The following is an 18,859-nucleotide window of genomic DNA, read 5'->3' as shown; positions in this document are numbered from 1 at the left end:
GGGAAACTAGTATTGCATACAGAATTTTGGTGGGGAAACTTTTTGGAAAACGTCCGCTCGGAAGATAGAAAGGGGATGGGACGATAATGTTAAGATTTGTCATGGTAAATCTGTGTCCAACGGCAGAATTCGATTGCCTGTTGATGGAGGCAGGGAAGGTCCTCAAAACATTGGATTTTTACTCCGAATTGTTGCCAGTTTTGAGGAGGACACCAGGCTTCTGTTCAGTTACTTTTCCTGGTGGAAGCCAGGAAGAGTGATCAAGTGTCCAAGGAGGCGAGGCAGTCTTTTCGTTTTCGAAAGCGTCCTAATGGGTGTCTCCATGCTTAATCACGCAGGAATCATCTTGTCGCCGCGATGCCAAAAAGTTTTGCATACTTGCAGACAAATGAACCATTACAGCGGCCATTCCATGTTCTTCCTTCCGCAAGATGTCTCTGTTGCATGCTGAGTGTTTCCAGTAGAGAAAATCGAACCCATCAATAGTCATATCAGGCGCCCTCAGTTACGTGTTTTAATGTGTTTGGTGCAAAAGCGACGTAGGTCGGGTATTTGAAGATGGATGTTTTCTTAGTTGCAGGTACGTGTAGTCTGGTAGAATTTTACCGATGTTCCAGAGGTCCCTGCTGCCTCTATGACTACACGGCACAACATCCCAGAATACAACCATTTTTCTACTCGCCGCTGTGAGAATCAGAAATTTTACACGTCTGCTATATATCGCCGAGAGATTGTAATATGAAGATATCCGTCATCTGGGTTATTGCACTGTGTAGTCTGGTCAATGTTAACCGACGTTTCAGAGGTCATACTGCCTCCGTCATCAGGGCGATGACGGAGGCAGTATGACCTCTGAAACGTTGGTTAACATTGACCAGACTACACAGCGCAATAACCCAGAAGACGGATATCTTCATACTCACCGCTGTGACAACCTCAAGTCTTACAGATTGTAATATCTCTAAAACGACCTTTAATGTCAAGTCCGTGACACTGTTTGTTCCCTTAATCGTTAGTAGTTTCGGCAGAAAATTTATTCATTTTACTGACCCCTGATAAAGAAAGTCAGTAATCGAATCGCGTGCCGATCTGGTCGTTATCTTCGCATGGTTTTTCTATTTTCCTTGATATAATCATCCTACCAAAATCAACTTTATTCAACGTGCACATTATGTAAAATACCGCGTTATGTATAATTTCCTGTCTCTTATGTTTAAATATTCCAGCACACTATTAAGTAACACACCCGTATTCAGAATTTTTAATTATCTACGTATTGCGCAGAAAATTCTGTTTCAGTCTGTGTGGATTTGTAATGAAGGAGATGTGTCCTGTTTGCACCAAAACCATTCTGTTATACGTTTCCTTCCGGTATGCTGTTTACGTTTCCAATGATACGGAATGTTGTAGTGAAATTCAGTACATCTTCGTGACAATTATTTTCCTTCTAAGTATTGCATCGTACATATTGAAGTCCTGTACGATGTGTGTTTCTTTTCCTGTCTTCACACACAATGCTCCAGTATCTGTGCCAGCCTTAAAATCGTCTTTGTGGGTCTTTCTTGTATATTTTCAAATCCAGTGGTAATTATATGTACCACCTGCTTTAACATATATTAACTTTGCAGTTTTCCCGCAGAGTGAATCTTGTATTTGTGTGAATCAGGGATAAGGCAACATCAGTCAGTCGATCTTTGTAATGGTGAAGACTTGTGTTTTCTTTGCGGTACGGACTGATTTCTTAAATGCTAGACGAGCTTCGTCTTAGTGTGATGCTACGCGTAAGAACTATTGTATTTATTTTGAACCATTATTAAGTGCAAGGGTTGTCTCAACAGAACACGTGTTTTGGATATTGCTGTATTTATGTGAATGATTTCCGCTTGTGAACAAACTGTGAATCGTGTGTTCACTTATAGCAGATTTAATTTCTGGAGGACTTATCTGCATGTAGTTAATCACTTCTGTCGACAAGCTCTTTGATGTCTGTTTAAACTCATTTCCTAGAGACCTGATGGAGTAATATTGCTGGGATGTAATATCAGCACGAAGTAGTCAGATAGCAGGTGACGAAATTTGATCACCTGGTTTCATAATTTGCAGGCGACCAGTTCGTGCAACACCCCCTGACTCCCTACATATGTAGGTCTAATTAAAGTACATTTTTTGTTTATAATCGCCATTGTCCTTCGCCTGAAATGTTGTTGTTTGTACAAACTGGGTGTGAAACGATGACCATGGGCAGGACTGTGTATGGTAATATCGCCTATAGGTACATGTTTGGTTTCTGCGTAGTGTTTTGAAGTTCAATCTTGCCTAAATAACCTGTCTGTATCTCAAAATAATCACGTCCCCATGACAACTGCCAGTTCATTAAAGTTATTTAAGGAAGTAATTAGCTGTTTGCTCTGAAATAACACGAATCCCATAAATACACTCCATGGGCAAGGTAAAGAATTGCTGATGATTTAATCACTCGATTTTAGACTGTTAAGATGTCTACATATTCAGTTTCTCGTATTTAGAACAGCAGCATGTACGCATGCGCGAACATACAATGATCGTTACGTGTTAATAAATCCACTTTCAGGTTTCGGACTACTTTTTGTCACACGGTTTTGTTCCAACCTTGTATTTTATTAATAAAAACTTGTTAAGGTCAACACATGCGGCATGTTCCAGAAACACGAATTCCTTGATCTTAGTCTAAGGTCAGAATTAAGTTCTACAAGTCTACATGAAGATGGTTCCGCATTGGATAACTGAGGTGCTGATGGTCGGATAACATAGCTTTTCTGTGGGCCCTTATAATACGGTTTCCCCAAAACGATGTATACACATAACCATTACATACGTCAGAATTGTTTGCACGTATTCTGGGACACTGTGTAATGAATGAAAGAAAATACCCTTATATTATTACCTTCGCATTATAGGTTACTTACATATGTTCACATCAGAAAGGTGATGCACGTAAGGCAGATATACATATGTTTGTTCTTAGTGAGTGTAATCTCCAGCTAGACTTGGCAAGGTATCCACCAATATGCTCAAAAGTACTTGCACCGTTAATTTTTTCGATTTAAACGTGAGAAAAATTTAACCTTATTTGACCTTGAAAAGTTTAAAGGCGTATATTCGGCAAACCCATGGGCTAATATTGTTTCTGACCTTGACATGACCTTGTGCTGTCAGCGACCTCTGGCTGAAAATTGAATATCAAATGACGTCCGTTGGGTTTTAATTTGTTTTAGATCGCTTGTTTAACAAGTGCATAAAACTTTTATTTGTTTTACTGAAAATTGTATCGAAATTAAACAGTCTTTAACTCAGTAATGAAGCCTTTGGGGTCACATTCTCAGATGAGTAATCCAATTCATTTGAGATGTTTTAATACGCGCAGGTATTTTGAAATTTTTGAAACACCCTGTATAATTTTTAATAGTAGACGATATGAGATAGTAATGTGTCGGCTGACTGAGTGTTTGTGCATTGCGGCGGGCTATAACAGGATATGGGGCAGCAGCCACAGAGAGAACAACACGGTACCACCCACAGCGACTTGCAGGTCGTTTGAAGGCCTCGCCTACCTGCCTCCCGCCGCTCATGGTCATTTAAAAGTGAAGTGATTGAGCGTCTCACTTGAAATCATTAGTTCACCCACAGAGAAGAGTTGGAATTCTCCGATGTAGCTTTTCTCCCGCTAAAGTTCGCGGCTACACACACTTTCGGCTCTCTTATAAATGATGTAAGTCCTGCTTGATGTCTGTCCACTGTGGTAATGTTTGAGAACGCTATGGGGAATTAGCAGAAACTTGTCCGATCATCATTTGGGAGAATGAGTTGAAGTTATACGCGTTTTTTTTGTGTTGATGGATCTGGAGGAACTAAGTCCATGGGGTAGAGCTCTTGTTCAGAAGCTGATAGTGGCTAATCTAACAAATTCTCCGCGTTTCATGGGACTGGAAGGTTTGATACCGTGATGATAGAATCCCGGAAATTTTGTGGTCCTGGCAGGAATGGACAGTTTGTTGTATGAGTGTTGCAAAACGACAAACCCCACGCTGTAATTTATGATGGTTACCGGTTATGATTAGGATGGTGAAATCTATTGAAGTTGTGCTGAAATCGACGCGTTAGGAGTTGGTGGGAACGAGAAATTCAATCGTAATTTTGTGAGCGTGTCTGAGGAAGTCGACAACTTGAAATGGACAAAGCTAATAAGGTTCATGTTACTGAAACAGACTGTACGTATGGAAGATGGATGGAACTGGCTTATGACTGGACCATTTCAGCTTGTTTTCGGTTTCGTTACTATAGAAGTGATACAACGTACCGTATTCGTTACCTGTAATTGGGTGCTTTAATTATTAAGCAGGCTATCAGTGTCTGTTTGGCTAGTCCGTTAATAACTCGGTATAGACTACCCGAAAGACCTAGGCGTGGTTGAGAGGATAATATTAAAAGGCTGTCAGGGGAATGGGCGTGGTGGTGGGGGCTAGATTCGTCTGGCTCGGGATGTGGACATTTTCGGGCTCTTGAGAACACGGTAGCTACCTTCAGAGTTCCATCTTTACCGGGCAATTTCCTGGCTGGCTGAGCGACTGTTAGCGTCTCAAGAAACACTTCCATGACACAGTATCATGTAACGGTGATTTAGAAATGGATCATGATAAATTCTGAGTAGGTTAGGATTTGGAAGGAGGCGATCGGGTTTTTTTAGGGTATTATCCCGGTATTCGTGTGGAGGGACTGAGGAAAATGAAGGATATATTGTGGTTAGATGGTGACCTAGCTGAGATTTGAACCGGGTACTTCCCTAAGACAAATTATAGTATTACAACCGCCTGTCGGCAGAGAGGCTACTGGCTGCGTTCAACACGCGGGTTCTGTCTGCAGCAGGCGCCGGTCCGGGTTCTTTCGTCACTGACCTGTCGTGTGGGTGTGAGAGATTAAGTGCGCCGAGGTTTGCAGGGTCGCTGGTGCTGGCCTTATGCGAGGTTGTTATCTGCAGGCAAGTGTCAGATGTAGTGGTTCGCCTAGTTTGTTTCGGAATGGTTGGTTGTGTAATGTTTTTCTCGCTTGGTTGCCCCCAAATCCTCAAGGTTTGTTCTTTAAGAAAATTTCCTAATAGGGGGCTGATATGCATGTATGTGCTAGATAACTATCGCCCCTGTGCTTTTATTGGACATCTGGTTGAAACATAACTGTCTTTTCATAGCCTCTGCTATATTGAAATTTTAAAACCGTCTTAAGGAGATGTCGCGAGTGGATCATATCTTGAGGCTGTTCAACCCGGGACGAATACTTGCAAATCTTTCTATAATATACTTTTCACCCTTTGGCGTACTTCGACGGTTGTGGGAAATGTACCCTCCAATCGACTATAGGGTTCTTTGACTACACTGAAACATTTGTGGATGATGAAGATACCAATATACTTTGTTTGGCTGTATTCGGTTGTCGTGTGCGAATATTTTATGATAAATACGAAGAATTTCTTCGTAGATGCAAACGTTTCGGAGGAAATTGCTACTTCCTTCTTAACGTCTCAAGACCGTTACCGACAAACGGATTCGGTTTGTATCATCAGAGTTGTTAGGGCGTTAAATAAGCCGCCGAATTGTGGGCCACTGCAATGCATTTGGCGCTGTCGGATTCAAGGAGTTGACCTCTTTCGTTCTTCGAGTAGGATTGTTAAAGCAAGTAAATAAAAATCGGCAGAGATTGACTGGCTTTTGGACAAGACAGTATTTTAATTTACGTATCTATTTCTTAAATTACCTGTTTAGTGATCATGTTGTTTTCACGTTCAGTTAATTTATCGACTGTAATAGTAGCCCAGCGAGATAAATCTCGATAATTTTATTTTGTTACGCGGAAATAAGACACGAAGTGTAGGGCGCTGTGAATTTGATCGTGTCTGTAGTTTAGGCCGTGCTGTAGCTCAGGTGGTTAGTGCTGTTTCTGACCAACGAGACCCAGGTTCAGTGCCTGGCGTCTTCAACTGAGATTGCTTTAGTACAAAGTGACACTGGTAAATGTTTTCCCCATCAACTACTATTTTAATGCATCTAAACGAGGTGAAGCTCCACGCATTCTTGATCTCGTCATTATATGGTTACTTCCACGCCTTTCTACCCCCGAGGCGTCCTACCTGTTTGACGTAAGGTTGAAAGTGTTCGCATTGGAGACAGTTCTTGCCGTTGAAGACAACTGTCTTCTGGGATGTCGTGTCGTATAGCCTCGTTTAAATTGATCGACGTTTCGTAGGTGTTTATTGCCTCCATCCTCAGGGCGTCGACTAACTACACGTCACAACATCGCATCACACAGCTATTTTATACTAAGTATATTTTGGACACCAACTTTGTCGTCAGTACGACTGTTTGATAAATATAAATTGAAGTGTATTTTAATCCATTTGTTGAATAGGGAAGGTGTCTGGGGTTAACTTTTTGATGTGGACTTCCCTAGACACATAAACTTAAGAACATTCGGATAAGTCCATTCAGAAAGTATAAGGTGATCACGGATGGGGTCGAAAATACAAAATATTGAAGATCAGGCATTTTGAACGACTGTCAGAAAATGGATGGACGTGTAGAGTGGGCACTTCCACGACTCTGTAAGAGATGGTAGATGCTGAAGAGGAATGGGTCATTGCCCTGCGTATTTGAGGGAACTAGGTCTTCTGAGTAGTAACACTTTGTGGACTTCAGGGTACACACCATCGTTTCGGAGGTAGCCCTGAAGATGGAGGCTATAAATTCCTCCGAAACATTGGTATTTACCCTGAAGTTCACATGATGGAACTTTACGAAATATCGATAACGTCGTGTTTTTTGTGGAAGAATATTTGAAATAATGACAACAGTTACAAATGCTTTTTATTGACAATTTGTTTTGACATCAAGAAATATGAAACGCCCGTATGATGCGTTCAGTTTTGCTACCTTCAGTCGATTTGAGCCACCATTGACAATGCCCGAAGATAGAAATTGAACAGTTGACTCATGAATCCATAAAGTACAGCGACACTTGATGTATTTACACTCCTGATTGTTTTATGGTCGAGGCTCGTAAAGTAATTTACATAAATCTTACTTTTTGATGATTATGATTTTTGTTCGGTACCCTGCAGGTTTATGGACGGCAGTGGTTTCCAAAATTATGGCGTAACTCTTGACGTGTAGTGACATTTATCTCGTATTGATCCATTAAGTCCCTCTAGACGGTGTTTTCAGTATCAATATCCAACCTAAAAATCCAACGTATCTGTTGTAATTACAAGTACAAAATATGTTCTGTCTTGAATAAATTTTACAAGCTGGAAATTTACCGTAAATTTAAAAGAGCTAGAATTTTGAAATCTTACCAACCCCGAAAGTACTTTAAAACATCGACATACGCTTAGACCTTGTTACATTTATATTTTATTTAAATTGTGACCATTCAGGATGTTTTGTATAATTCGATAAGAGAGAATTTTATACATGCTGAACATCCACTCTGTATCAGCGATACAGGAAGGCAAACCATTTGGCAATAAAGCTGATTGCATTGCCATAATTCTATACTTGAAGCAGTGGTTCGGTCTCGTTATCTTCATACACTTTTATGTCAGAAATAAATTAAGAATGTCATTGGGTTATAGTAATAGTAGTAGAATTAGTTATATCATAATTTTCTTATTTTGCGCAGAAGAAATATGAATTTTATTTAATCATTTCCATTCTTTTTTACTATCCACTTCTTCTCTAGATAACTACCATTTAATACTCTCAGTGAAGAAAGATACAAGATTTTTCATGTTAAGGTCCATAATTAACATTACCTACGTCTTGCGACTCACCAACTAAGCTAAAAATGATTTGCCGTAGATAACATTCTTAACAAAATAACTGAACATGTAGATAGTTACTTTTAAAGCGAGGATTTTATCTGTGCTTGTGTCCTCCCGCGATTTTGGTCTAAGGTGTTTCGAGGATAAAGGTTTCGGAAACAATATTCGATGAATGTCTCCAGACATCTTGAAAATTATTGTCAATAGTCACGATTAGTAATGAATATGATATGACATGTGTAATTAAGGCGACTGTTTTAAGATTCCTCGTCCGATATTGGGCGACGACTTCTCGGTCTACTGCCTCTTGTGCCGAAAGACGTGGCTTCTGGAATGCTGTCGTAAGACACGAGGTACTGTTCGGGCGCGTCTTGGCTTCCTCTCTGTTCATTTGCGAGTTGTGCTCGATAAACAGCCCCGCTGTTACCGGGGCGAGGCCTTCGTCTCCGTGGCGTAGCTGTTGTCGGCAGCTCTGCCACAATGATGGGGTGGAATCTTAGTGCTTGCTGACTAACAGGCTCTTCGTCATGGTTGAAATATGTTGGCTGTTGCGGTAAGCTGTCTGACTGCGTCTGATACCTCTCTTGCTGTGGCTGCTGCAATCTGCGGTCCTGTGTTTGGACAACTTGCCTTTCTGCGTTTGGCTGATATTTGGTCAGATCACCTCTCTGTTGAACGTCCGGAACTTCAGGAGTGGTCGGTATCTGAATAAAATGAATTATTTCTTCTTCCGGTTGTGGCTTATTTGTTACGACTTGGATCCTGGTAACCGGAAGACCTTGACGGATGTTTTTGGCTTCAGGATTTCGGACGTACTGTAAACCATCCTCTTCTTCACGTCGTGGTTTTGTTTCTTGCGGTTGGTATCTATTTACCTGCTCCCGTTGTGGTAGACGTTCGGGTCCAGGACTTGATATCTGCTGTACGTCGTCCTTTTCCCGTTGGGGTTTCTTTTGACGTGACTGGTGTGACACCTGGTTACGCTGTGTGGGTGAAGGTGTGGCGTATGAGCGTTGCCTTTTTGTCGTCGGCTGGTAGTACCCGGAAGTTACTGTCTGGACAGGAGACTCCGGCACTGGTGATATCTTGAAACCTGCGTCAATGAGCGCCTGGAATTCGGTTTGAGTCAGTGGCCTCTGTCCTTTGGGTGTTGGCAGGTGAACGATAGGCAAAGTTGTGTCAGAGTTGTCTTGAATTGGCCGTAATTCCTCTAATGTTATTCTACCTTGACTCTGAGGTTTTTTCACGTTTGATGTTTTTGTTACAAAAATCGATGATCTGGGTTCTGTTGGTGGTGACGAAGTTGAGGGATTAATTAGCTCTTCTGCCAAAGAGAGGGACGAGGGAGTGGAACTAGGAATCAGACCACGACCTTGCTGCGAGAGAAGCTGTGAAATGATGTCGTCGTCTTGAGTCGTACTTGGTGCCTGTTGTCCGGATTGGGAGCTCAAGTACACGGTTGGCTGGGAGCTCTGCTCCCCCTGCGGTATTTGTACCACCGTCTGCCCTGAGAGAGGCTGTGATGTCTCACGGAGATATTGTTCCGCTGGTGCAGGGCGACGTGAAGGTTTAACTTGCTCTGAAGATACGAGTTGCTGAGGAGGTGTAACTTGTCTGCTCGAATATGGAACTGGACGCTGAGAAACTTGTTGAGGTTCTGGGACGTACCTGACCTGAGAGCTAATAGTGTATGCTCCTTGCTGTTGAGGAACAGACTGTACCTGAGCGACTTGTTGAGGCACTGCCTGGAGTTGAGTCTGTTCTTGTAAAGCTGTTGCCAGCTGTGACAGCTGCTGATCGTAATTTCCGCCAACCAGGGTCCCCTGCTGTTGGATCAGTGATTGGACTGCGAGGTTCGGGTCGCTTCCAGCGAGTGACGCTCTGAGACGAGCCTCGTGCACGTCATGGACCTGTGAGGTCGAGGTCAGTCCAGGGAAGCCTTGCGAACTGGGTTCTGCAGGCCTCGGGAGAGGTCGCAGGAGCCGAGGACGCAGTGGAATCTGCTGTTGGAACTGCCGGTTGAAGTACAGCTGTTGCAGCTGAGCTTGTGGTGAAGGAGGCGGTCTGCCACGAGGTGGCGTCTGTCCAGGGACGGTCCTGAACTGTACCGCGGACGGATCTGGGTTCCTACGAAATGAAACATCTCTCATAATGTCTGTGATCGAATCGGGCGTTACTTAACCCACATGTTAAACGTTTGGGTAAATGCATTGTTTTTCTGCATCAGGAAATGTCTTTACTGGTGACCCCTTGTCTTAGTATTTGTGTACTGTTTCTTTCTCACCTCGAGATCAGCAACTGTTGGAGGACAGGTTGCGAGGGAGGCTGCAAGCTGTCCGTCTGCTGCTGTTGTGTCACAAGCTGTTGTAGCAGGTTCAGGTACTCAGGTGGTACGTCAGGTTGTGCGTTTTCGGTAGGGCTGTCGCTAGTGCGCACAACGAATTGCCCGGGGGAAGCCCCGTAGACTGCCTGACTGTAACCTTGTTGAGGAGACCTTTTATCTTTGATGTTGCTTCCGTTGGACTGAATTTCCAGGAGAATGAGCGACTTCTCGTCCTTCTCGTGGTGGGCTGTCCCGTCGTGATGTGCCCCCACCAAGACTGCAGCTAGTAAGCACGCTGTGGGAAACAAGAAACCATGGAGAAGTTGATAATCAGTGGAAGTAAATGTAATCCTGAGGTTTATTGCCATGTTTGCAGTAGCCCACAGCCGGTCCAAAACCTGAACCGGATAAATCCAGTTTATACCGTGTACCACTATTTCCCACTTTAGTATTATCCTCCTATCCATGCCTATGTCGTCGGAGTGGGCTCTTTCCTTCGTTATTTCGAACGCAAATTGTGTACGAACCAAGAGCTGGATCATTTAAGTTGACTTATGGATGTAGGACGTCGACGGTCTCACTGTATGCGCTGTGCGTGGTGACAGTGGACTTGGCAGAGGGACGTTTTGACAGAAATTTCTCTGTCGTGACACGTGATGCTGGTCACGTATTGAACTGAATTCGGAAAATGTAGCGAAAGTGACTAGGATATAAGAACGGATTTTAAATCACGTCTTAAGTGATACAATTTTTGTACGTAGTTGGGGTCAGTGCACTCGGAGGGAAGAGAAATTTTAGCTGCAGGAAAAATCATCTCAAGCAATCAGAAACGATAAATCCTTTGAATTGTCCGCTCGAGGCTGTTGTAATTCTAAAAGGCTTTATGTAACGCGTGTTAAGTCTGGAATGGATAAAGCTGATTCGAGAGTTTTTTAAACACGGGGATTTATTTGAGGATCCATAAAAGCATGACATTTTATGACTTTGCTAAACGACTATTAAATAACTCCACGGAGCAGGGCCTTTCTCCATAAACAGTACGGACTAGACAGATTCGTATCCTGAGGCAGATTAAAGTAATCCATATCCACAACGCTGTTCCCTTAAGATCTATTTTAATGTTATCCTTCCATCTACGCCTAGGTCTTCCTAGTGGTCTTTGACTTTCGAAGAAAAAAATTCTGTAACGAATGAACGAACAGAAAGTTCTTGTTAGTGCGTTGCCCTCACGGTAATGTTGCAACTGCAATGCGTTTATAGTACTTTCTCCTGTAAAACCGAATTATGTCGTAATGTAATTTTGTCGCATGTGCGTTCAAGAAATTTTCTTACGTCAGCTGATTTCCTGGCTCGTAAACGAGTACCTTTACAGAGCGGAACTACTGTAAACTAATTTTATACTTTGAAACCATTCCTCGCATGAAAATTACCCCGTCTGTTGTCCGTCAAATAGTGAACTGTGGGGTGGGCGAGGAATGTAGCCCGAATGGGGAAATGATAAATGCATACAAAAACTTTTGATCAGAGATCCTGAACGAAATGGACAGGTTTGAGAGGCGCGGATATCGACGACAGGATAATATTAAAGTCGATCGTAAATAATGTGGAATCGATTCCTCTGGTTCAGGACAAGGACGGCTGGCAACGTCTTGTGCACAAGGTAACTAACCTACGCTTTATGCAGTGAGTTTGAGGAGCTTCTGTGACAGACCACAAATAAAAGAGGAGCAAACTTTCTTTGGGTCTTTTTTCCCTTGGACATTGAGACGTGAGAAGCAGAGAGAAGGTCGGAGCTTGTGACGAGTCGCCGTCCTAGTTGTGACAGACCCTTCGCCCCTTCTTTTCGAGAAAGTGAACCCGAGAAAGCGACAAAACAGCAGTCCGAAGCGGCTCTTAATTACGAAGTCCATCGCCGCCTGCTTCCTCCCGAGGCGACGAAAATTACAGTTCTCTGTTGTTGTTTTTTTTTTATCCTTGTGTTTTAGGCGTGAATCTCGGAAGATGGAATTGCGAGTTGAATTTCTGCAATTTTCATGAATGCAGTTTTTATATGTTGCTGTCGTTCTAAGATATTTTAATCTTGCCACATTTTTCGAAGGATTTATTCACCTGTCTATATCAGGGGTCGGTAAACTACGGCCCGCAGGCCAAATCCGGCCCGCCGCCTCTCTTTGTACGGCCCGCGAGCTTAGAACGGATTTTACATATTTAAATTCTTTGAAATTTCAAAGTACGTTCTATAACTAAACGGCCGAGTTGAGTAGTTGGGAGAAAGAATTCTATAAATGTCTTAAAAGCGATGAATACGGCCAATTAAGATCATATGCTCGGGGATTTATATCTGTATTTGGCAGCACCTACCTGTGTGAAAAGACATTTTCAAAGATGAAATATGTAAAATCTCAGTACAGGTTAGCATTAACGGTTGAACATTTACAATTAATTTTGATGTTAGGGAGTACTGAATTTAAAACTCAGTTTGGTGAAATGTCATCTCATAAACAGGCAATTCCATTCTTCTCATTAGTAGAGCTGTATTTCAAACAATTGCAGTCTACTTATTATTATTACGTTACATTTTGTTCAATAAATTTGTGAAAACTTGGTTTTTTCTTGTTACATAAGTAGGCTTACCTATATAAATATCCTCGAGTTTGCCTCTTGGCCCGCAGAGCCTAAAATATTTACTATTTGGCCCTTTAGAAAAAAAAATGTTTGCCGACCCCTGGGCTATATTGTGATTCTTCCGTATACAGGGTGAGTCAAAATTAAATCCCGATTTAAATAAATAATAACTCTGAAATTAACAAAATTGCGAATATGATACAAAGCATGTCATTTTGGAGCAAACTTTGGTTTGTATTTTCAACATTTACTGCCGCGGGTCCATTTCAGAGTATTTTTTTAAAATCTGAACTTAGTTTTGATTTACTCTGCATTTTGTTGAGGAGAAGTGAACTTTGACTTAATTATCTCCGCGTTAATTTCTAGACCTATTTTCTTATTACCGTTTAGTCAAATAATTTATTAGGCGTATAGAAATCCGTACTACCAACTATGTTTAAGAAAATATCTCACTGAAAGTTATAGCCTATTGAAGCGGAAATAAGTGAAGTAACAGGGAGAGAATTAAAATAAAACAATTAAAACAGAACTAATTATGTGAACTTGTTTAGCTAAGCTACTTTCGAACAGCTGTTCTTACAAGGATAAACAAAACAAAAAATTTAATTACAGCTCAGTTCCTGCTCTGATCCATTATTCATGTATTGTTATTGCGTACAAGTTCCGGTCATTGCTTTCCACAGGTGCTTATGAAGTATGCGGTTATCACAGTGCAACGTCAAGATACATTTTAAACCCTCGTGGTAACTATATGTACCACATGTTTTAACGTCCTCTGTGCATTTTCGTGACTGAGATTATGTGTTTCGTATGATTCTCAGAATGAATAGCGATTACTTCCCGAAACAAACCAAGTAATGAGAGATTCTTAATGGAATGGCTCTGTGAAGCACGCACCGTTCTGCACTTAATTCAGTAGAATATGTTTTAAATTATTATTAAACAGACTGGGCGTTAATTTTTAGTTCGTCTGTAAATAACCGGTTTCGGCACCGATAATTTTTTATATAAAAATCTGACAGAATAGTGACATTTATAGGCCCTTTCACTTAACAGAAGAGAAGGGTTTGCTATGTTATGTTAATAAACTGATTTTATACACTTTCTCGGTTTCTAAGTAAATTCTAGGATTCGTGATACTAATTTATAGTGTACGCAACGCGTGATGTGTTTGTCAGAAAATGTTACGGAGAATGTGTTAGCGTTCACGGCAGTTCCTGTTGAGAACGGGGCAACATATCCCCCACGTCATCGACGGATTATATCACCAGATCACAGTACAATGACACACTTACGAGCCACTTTCATTGGAATCGATCTGAAAAGCGAACTTCATTGTGATCCGCTAAAATTTGAGATTTACACACGCGAAGTGTAATTAAAACCAGAGGGCTTAGAATATTTCTAATTCCACAGAATGTGGAACACGCCCATAATAATTATCTGGTATGATTTGGAATTAAAGAAACTCTGTTGTCGATAGAGCATCGTTAAATAACGTGTGAAATAAATAGCCTTAAACTGTCCTGCACTAGAAGTAAAAATCGATCGATGTTTATTATAAATGCATGACCTTGAATGTCAAGACGGACCCGTTGAAATCAACGGGGAATGTTTCGTATCTGTGGCCCCCTCGTCCTGCCTCTGTGCCATTCACTCCGAAGCATACATAATCCACAATACGTGTTACGTAATTTGAACGCTTTCCGCGAGATCTGCTTCTATAGGTCGATTCACATTTCGGTCACCTGTCTCTAGACCGGCTCAGGTTTCATCGGTCTGTCCAGACAGACATTCTGATGCCTTATCAATATTCGCCTCGTCCATGTCCTTTCTGATGCATTTGTAATATCTCAGTTTCCTTCAACACGTAATTACATTTGCAGTTATGAAAGTGTCTTTAAATGCATCTACTCGAAAAAACAAATTATTTACCCTACATTTCATGTTTCTCCATTCTCTCTCTTTTTTACGTTCCTCCCTTGTTTCGCTGTATTTATTTCAAGGTCATGTTAGAAGTTTCTATCTGTTACCAGAAAAATCTAATGTCCTAGACAAAACTAGAAAGTCCTTTCTCTGTTATAGATTTCGTTACGTTAGGTTTCATATCCTAGTTTTGTCCAGGACAAATTAGTTAAGACGGACTTCGGACATTTTCGATATCGAGTCCACGGTGGACACAGATGCACGTAGTGTGAATTTAAGTTGAGGATATCCATCATGGTGGCAAAGAACGTTGAACACAAGACCCGGAGTTATTAAGTTATAAATCTGCACTGTTGATTATCTCGTGACATTCTTTGTAAATGAATGTTCTCGAATGTCATTCTTCATCCTGTCCGAACAAGCAGGTCCATCAACAGTACCGGTGAAGTAATTTCGTCATATCGTTTTTGTTAAAGAGATGGCGTTGTTCAACAACTTGACATTTGCAACGATAATTGTTCTGCTTGCCAGACGTGGTGTTGCCAACTCCCTGGTTATCCTTGACCAAACTGCAACTTTTTGCTGTTTAATGATCAGTCCGTTATGAATTTGACATTTAGTCATGAAATCCTTTCAGCCATGAAATTCGTGTTTTACCGGAAAACTGCATACTCCGACGTCTGACTTAACAAAAAATCCGTCCCCCCTGAGAAATTCCAGAACGGAATCTGATATTGGGCTTAATTAGCAAAATTTACTCCTCTACAAAGTGTCTCGTGTATACGTTAGCTCCGAGAAACAAAACAATATAATTTATTACTCAAGATGGCTGTCTTCTGGGTTGGTGCGTTGTGTAGTGTGGTCGAAGTTTAACGACGTTTCAGATGTGGTTGCTGTATACATCATCGGGTGATGATCGAGGAAGCAAGCACCTCCGAAACGTCTACCAAACTACACTTCGCAACAACCTAGAATACGTAACGCCACCGTGAGAAACATTGTGACGTATTTGCCTTTCTTTAGTACGTGCCCCGCGGTATAATTTAGTTCTGTCAAAAATATGTCTGTATCCTTACGAAGTTAACATAAAAAAACCATTGACATGTAAATGAGGCTAATGACTTGTGTAATTTTCCGGGTAAAAACCAAGCAATTTACTTGGTACATAAAATATCAGGGGATGTACAACACAGCTAATTGGCTGCTGTGGAATCTGATCTGTGTGGATGTTTAAACAAACTTGTTGCTTAACATCTTCATTATCTACAGACTCGTTACTTATGGCCTCGGATGCTTTGTTCGGGAACTTGTGGCGTGGTAATTAGAAATTATCTGTGTTCTTCACACAGTACTGTACGTGTTTAACCAAGTTAAATTGAGATACCGTGAATAGATTTTGCCTTTCAATGACCTCAGGGTCACCCCAGATCGTGATAGGGCACATTTTAATAAGCAGAAGTCACTGAAATGAACATTGTATTCAAAAGAGGAACATGACGCGTGTTCTAAGACGCAAGTTGTAGCTTCATATCAGGACGTACGTGAACATTACCAAATGGAGTGACAATAGTTCTGTCTGCGTTGAAGATTGTCGATGTAGGTCTCCTGGTTTGTAACGCCCTGTGATATTATAAGTAGACACTGACTTCGTGGAGGAACATTTTGTGCCCGACCTACAAATGTACACAGCGTCACAATGTAATGTTTTGTTTCGCAATTTTTGTTTACATAATTTTTCTTTGAAAGTAGTCCATTGTACTTTAACAGACTTCTTCTACTGTCTGTCGAACTGGAAACAGATGGAGTCGTATCACTGTAATGGCTTAGACAAAGCAATTTTTTGGGACATGTTCAAGCTTTCTATTGTCTCTCGAGAGCTGCCAAAAATGAGACATTAATTCGTATTTTACTTGTGAAAACTACGCGACGCTTTGTGGCATTGAAATGAGCGTGTGACCTTGTTTTAAACCCATTCCGTGGCAGATTTTAAATACAGATTTCTTTTGTTACTGTATGTCATGGGAACTTACAACTTTTATCGTCAGATAACCACGAATGATTGGCTGTAACTAGACAAGACACGAAGAATCTACGTATCTTAACGAGCTTTGTAAAAGACAAGGAAACAAACAAATAAACTTAGATCGGTAGAGATAATGTTTCTATGCCTGTGTGTGTCGTCCTTAACCGGAGTTGATGAATTTTAATAAGAGAGTGGAATATGATATCAGGTAGGACTTGAGTTAGTTTGACACACATTTCGAAATATTATGTGTGTGGGCTTACTCCGCTCATTGATTTTGGTGATTATTTAGCTGTCGACGTTTAGGTCTTTTAATGACGCTGTTTTGAGTCTCAGAGATTTTTATACGTGAAAACAGATAAGAAAGTGATGATGGATGTTGAATAAGTAAAGATCTGAAATCTGCCTTGGCGTGTTTAAGGGGTTCTGCCGCAACGTACGGAACTGTGGAGAGTCTGAGGATAACCACGAGTACCGCGGGGGGGGGGGGGGGGAACGGGAATTAAGTCGAAATTCTTAACCGCTACCTCCGAAATGCAAGTCTCCTCCAATGCAAAGGTGAATTAACCTAATTTAGTACAAATCTACTCTGATATTACCTTTAAGTGTACGCGTAAGATTGATAAGTTTCGTTCGCTTGAGATTTGTCATGAAAAATGTTATATTCCCATGAGTGTTTTCTGCCCCGCCCATCTCTGTGTTCGCTGGACCACAGAGAGAGAGAGAGAGAGAGAGTTGGCTGTGTTGAGCTTACCTGCCCCGAGTCGCCACATGTTCGCCGCACTTGAGTGACGCACAACTGAATCCCGTCCAGTTGGGCCTCGCAGCTTTATAGAGTGGCCCGCAGCCTACGAGGAGAGAAAGGGGTTCCCTGGGCAGCTGCGACACTTCTTGTTGATCGGCTGGAGGGGAGGGGGGGTTGCAGTCAGGAAGAATGGTCACATTCCCTCGACCCCGACAAGCTCTGACGACTATCTCTCGGGTTAAAAAGTAAATAAAAGCGGTGAGTTATGCGCCACGCTTCGAAGACGTTTTTGCGAACCGAGGTATATGAATTAAAGGTTTACGCCTTGGCCGATTTATCCCCGGGGAAAGGACCCCCGGTACCCGTTTGGTAGGAATCTGTGTGGGGCCTCTGTCGGTTTGTATGTGCCTGGAAACGAACCCCTGTCACCTGGCTCTTAGTCCGCCCTTAGCTGCTGGTAAAGGCGATTGTCATATCTAGAATTGTGCCTCAGGAACAGAGGAAGGACTGAGTAGAGCCACGCAGATGAATGTCCAGTCTCCTTAAAAGTGTTTTTATTCCGATCACATTGGCCCATTGGGAAATTGTTACGAAAGTATGAAAAACAGCAGCATAATTTGACATTTGGGTTGTTCCGGAGTCTTGCAAACCCCGGAAGAATCGTATTTACTTTTTAAAGAATCAATAGTTTTCTTAGTAATTAACTGTGTCGCTAACATATCCAATCGAAACCAGATTTGCGACTGCGTTCATGCTGAAGCGAACTGTCGGACACGATTTTAAGCCAGTTAAATCCACTTCTCGTCCTCATAATGTATTTCTTTTAGATCAATATTAATGTTATCCTTCTAGTTATTTGTCTGCCGTATAGGAAGGAGCCTTGTTTTATATATATATCCCACTTTTGACTTGGGATTAATGTAAAGGTACAAAGTCCCCCAGTGGTTAATCACGACGGTAGAAAGATATGTGGGGGTGGAGATACAGCTCCACACGTTACCCTCGAAAGTGGGTGGAGTAAAGTTGCAAACTGCACTCCCTAGCAGTTTTTCCGTCGGGGACAGTACCCCCTACTCGGTGATGGATGTACCACAGAGTCGGTTGTCATGCAATGATAGATTTTTCATCTTTTACTATTGCTTTCTAAGTAAGAAGTTGCTTGCTTTGTTAGAAGAATGGCTGCTTCGTTACTTTGCTGCTAAATTTCTGCGTGCAGGCCTTAATGTGCGTATGAGAAAACAGGAAAGATTATTATTATTATAATTATTGAATGTGCGAAGTAAGTGACTTTCATTTTTGTGAGAATTCATGGCCGAGACTTTCCCTGAAGCCCACGAGCTTAGAGCACTGGAGAGACAGCGTTCCCAGCTC

The 18,859-nt window shown here is 41.7% G+C and overlaps 1 protein-coding gene across 1 annotated transcript; it reads right to left on the bottom strand.

Annotated features, from left to right (window-relative positions):
- Positions 1-6,872: 6,872 nt before the first annotated feature.
- LOC110826661 (uncharacterized) lies at positions 6,873-17,592 on the bottom strand. Its single transcript, XM_022057522.2, has 3 exons — positions 17,498-17,592; positions 10,131-10,464; positions 6,873-9,973 (listed from the first exon to the last, which is right to left on the bottom strand). Exons 1-3 carry the CDS (start codon positions 17,514-17,516, stop codon positions 8,104-8,106), a joined length of 2,223 nt encoding a protein of 740 aa, XP_021913214.1. The 5' UTR covers positions 17,517-17,592; the 3' UTR covers positions 6,873-8,103.
- Positions 17,593-18,859: the final 1,267 nt, after the last annotated feature.

This window comes from Zootermopsis nevadensis, unplaced genomic scaffold (assembly GCF_977971745.1).
Source record: "Zootermopsis nevadensis isolate Lab colony 2312 unplaced genomic scaffold, Znev_1.0 Znev_ptg000028l, whole genome shotgun sequence".
Lineage (NCBI taxonomy): Eukaryota > Metazoa > Arthropoda > Insecta > Blattodea > Termopsidae > Zootermopsis > Zootermopsis nevadensis.
The sequence above is the reverse complement of the archived record's forward strand: the minus strand, read 5'-3'. Positions and strand labels throughout refer to the sequence as shown.